Source organism: Octopus bimaculoides, chromosome 9 (genome assembly GCF_046866305.1).
Source record: "Octopus bimaculoides isolate indiv1 chromosome 9, ASM4686630v1, whole genome shotgun sequence".
Classification (NCBI taxonomy): domain Eukaryota; kingdom Metazoa; phylum Mollusca; class Cephalopoda; order Octopoda; family Octopodidae; genus Octopus; species Octopus bimaculoides.
In genome coordinates this window covers 25116001-25119043 of record NC_142936.1, presented here as the reverse complement: position 1 = coordinate 25119043, position 3043 = coordinate 25116001, and the positions used below count along the sequence as shown (strand labels likewise).

The window sequence follows — 3043 nt, the reverse complement described above, 5'->3', positions numbered from 1 at the left end:
AATTGAATGAAACACACAGCATTACCCTTCTCCCTAGGCTTGGATTTTGTGTTCCAAATTTCATTAGGATCGGTGCAGTAGTTTTCGAATACATAAGTAACACACGAACACACATAAAGACATTGATATTTATATAAAAGATATGAATGTGCACATATACATACATATATGTGTGTGTGTATTATATATATATATATATATATATATATATATATATATATATATATACATACACAAAAAGATAGTTTGATAGATACAACTGAGTGGGCAAACAAAACTATGAGACACAGCTTATTGCCTTTTTTTTATTTTGAAAAGCCTGGTACTTATTCTATCAGTTTCTTGTAATCAAACCAGTAAGTTATGGGGATGTAAATAAATGAACAGCAGTTGTGAAGCAGTGATGAGGGAGAAACACAGAGACAAAGACACACACATACACTTACATATATACATACATATATATACGATTGATTACCTTCAGTTTCTGTCTACAAAATCCACTCACAAGGCTTTGGTTGGTGTGAGGCTATAGTAGAAGACACATGCCAAGTCACCAGACAGTGGGACTGAACCCACGACCATGTGTTTTAGAACTAAGTTTCTTACCACACAGCCACAACTGCACCTATGTATGTGTGTGTGTGCGTATATATGTGTGTGTATGAGTGTATATATGTATGCATGTATATATGTGTATATATATATGTGTACATATTACATGTACATCTATATATATACATGTACATCTATATATATATACATCTAATTCGAATCACGGATATTCCTGTTCATTAGAGAAAATATAACAGAAAAGTTTAATTTTTCCACTGCATGTAACACGGGCAACGCCCGGTATCTCTGCTTATATTATATATATGTAAGTATGTATATATGTATGCATGCCTGTATGTATGTGAGATAATAGTTTCACTTTAATAGTTTCAGTATTAAAGTGAAACTATTAAAGTGAAAATATCTGACATTACAATAGAGAGATGTTATTGTTTTCCTTTTGATACGTAATACTGCACTAGTGGAGGAGATGTGATATTGCACTGGGATTGCACTAGGCATGAAACTAAAAGAATTTTGGGCCTAAAACACTACATGGACCCTAAGTAAGGCATGTGTAAAATTTGAATGAAATTGGTTGTGTAGTTCTCAAGTTTTAGAGATTCACACAGACAGACAGACACAAAGACATACAGACAGATAGACACACATTCTCATCTTTATATATATATATATATATATATATATATATATATATATATATATATATATATATATATATATATATATATATATATATATATATATATATATATATATATATATATATATATATATATATATATATATATATATATATATATATATATATATATTTATATATATATATGTACACACACACTCGCGCGCACACACACACATCATTTTTTAAAGTTGTCTCTATAGATTTTCTATAGAAATTAGAGCCAACACTGAAAAGTGTCTTAGGTAGCACTGATATTTTAAATAACATGCATGGAGAAGTTAGATGTAATAACACTACTGTTGATAAAGTGCACGAAATAACTTTAAAATAAGAAAGAAATGAATTATGAATAACGGTATAATTTACTTACAGCTGTAGCTGTTCACATAAGAAATAGCTACTATTACTAGTAGCAACTGGCGAAGCATGATGACCAGTTGATTTATCTCTTCTTTCTGCCTCTTAGAGATTGGTGAATGTTGTTTTCCGAAACAAGGACAGGTTTGACAAACGTCTCAAATGAACGCTTTATATAGGCCGCAATAAACGTGATCAACTGCATACATTGTGGGAATTTATTGGTTTCATAAATTCCGTATTTAGAAACAGCAAAAATAAACATTTATAAATAGGTAGATTGGTTTTGTCATTGATGGTATTTTTCTAAAAATAAACCATTCATAAATAGGTTGGGCCTTTTTATTTATGATAAAAACAATAGTATCAGAGCTGTTTCACAAAATGGTTAAACAAGTACTTAATTAACATCACGTGTCAATCAATGTGTTTATAGACAGCAATACTATTAACAATATAATTTTTTAAGAATAAGTAATATTCATTGATCCTGAGAAAGCTAATGACTCCCAACAGGTTTTCATTTAATTGCTGAGAATATATTCTGGTCATTAAACGTCTGCACCCAACAATAACAAAAATAATTTAGCGTAGGTTCACGTGTTTTACCACGGTATTTTTTCGCTTGACGAATCTCTTTTATCTTTCTTAATTGTTTTGTACACTGGACACATTTACCCCAACATTAATTCTAAGTAATCTGTATTCTGATATTCAAATCAAATATATATTTTCTTACAGACAATTCATTCCTATATTGTCTTTACGATTTGTGACATTTATGTTTTGGTTCTACTTCCTCTATGTGGGAGCTCAGTAAAAGTTTAGCCAGAAAACTATGAAGGCGGGTAAAATTTTATACAAGAATGAAATCTGAGAAATGAGGTTTAAATGTATTTATTATACAAATAAATAAATTCGAATGTCAATTTTGAATGTAATTCTAAAGTAGCAATAGATAAAGATGATGGAACACAAAAACAATTCTTCTGTTTCGGTGTTTTGCCATAAAACAAAACAAGGTATCTTCGAGTCAGATTTTCGTAACATCACTTAATCATAGAATTCCGCAGACAAGTCTTGATCATCAGCAGCTTGAGAAAAACTCTTTTATAGCCCTCAATTTGCTACAAATTGTTGTAACGCTTACAGGCAGTGTTATGCTATTTGAAGCAGTTTGAAGAATTCAACGAAGGGATTTCTGTGGATCAAAAATGACTCAAGTAACCAGTATGATCAATGAGTTCAAAATGCATGGCTTCCGTTCATCTTGACGCACTTCAAATTGTCTAAATTCAACCAAAATGTCTTTGTTGACTTTCATCAGTGTTGACTTTCGGACTATAAGAAGGAAAGGCTCTTCATGATATTAGTTTCTTACTAGAAAGTGCTGTTGGAGCTCTCAGTAAATCAGATCCAAAACAG

The 3043-nt window shown here is 30.8% G+C and overlaps 1 protein-coding gene across 1 annotated transcript in view; it reads right to left on the bottom strand.

Annotated features, from left to right (window-relative positions):
* LOC106884212 (uncharacterized) overlaps positions 1-1766 on the bottom strand; it is an 11776-nt gene extending 10010 nt beyond the window's left edge. Inside the window, exon 1 of the mRNA XM_014935461.3 lies at positions 1632-1766. Within this exon, the coding sequence (XP_014790947.2) occupies positions 1632-1689 (58 nt within the window). The 5' untranslated portion in view covers positions 1690-1766. The remainder of the gene's footprint in view (positions 1-1631) is intronic.
* Between the last annotated feature and the right edge of the window lie 1277 nt (positions 1767-3043).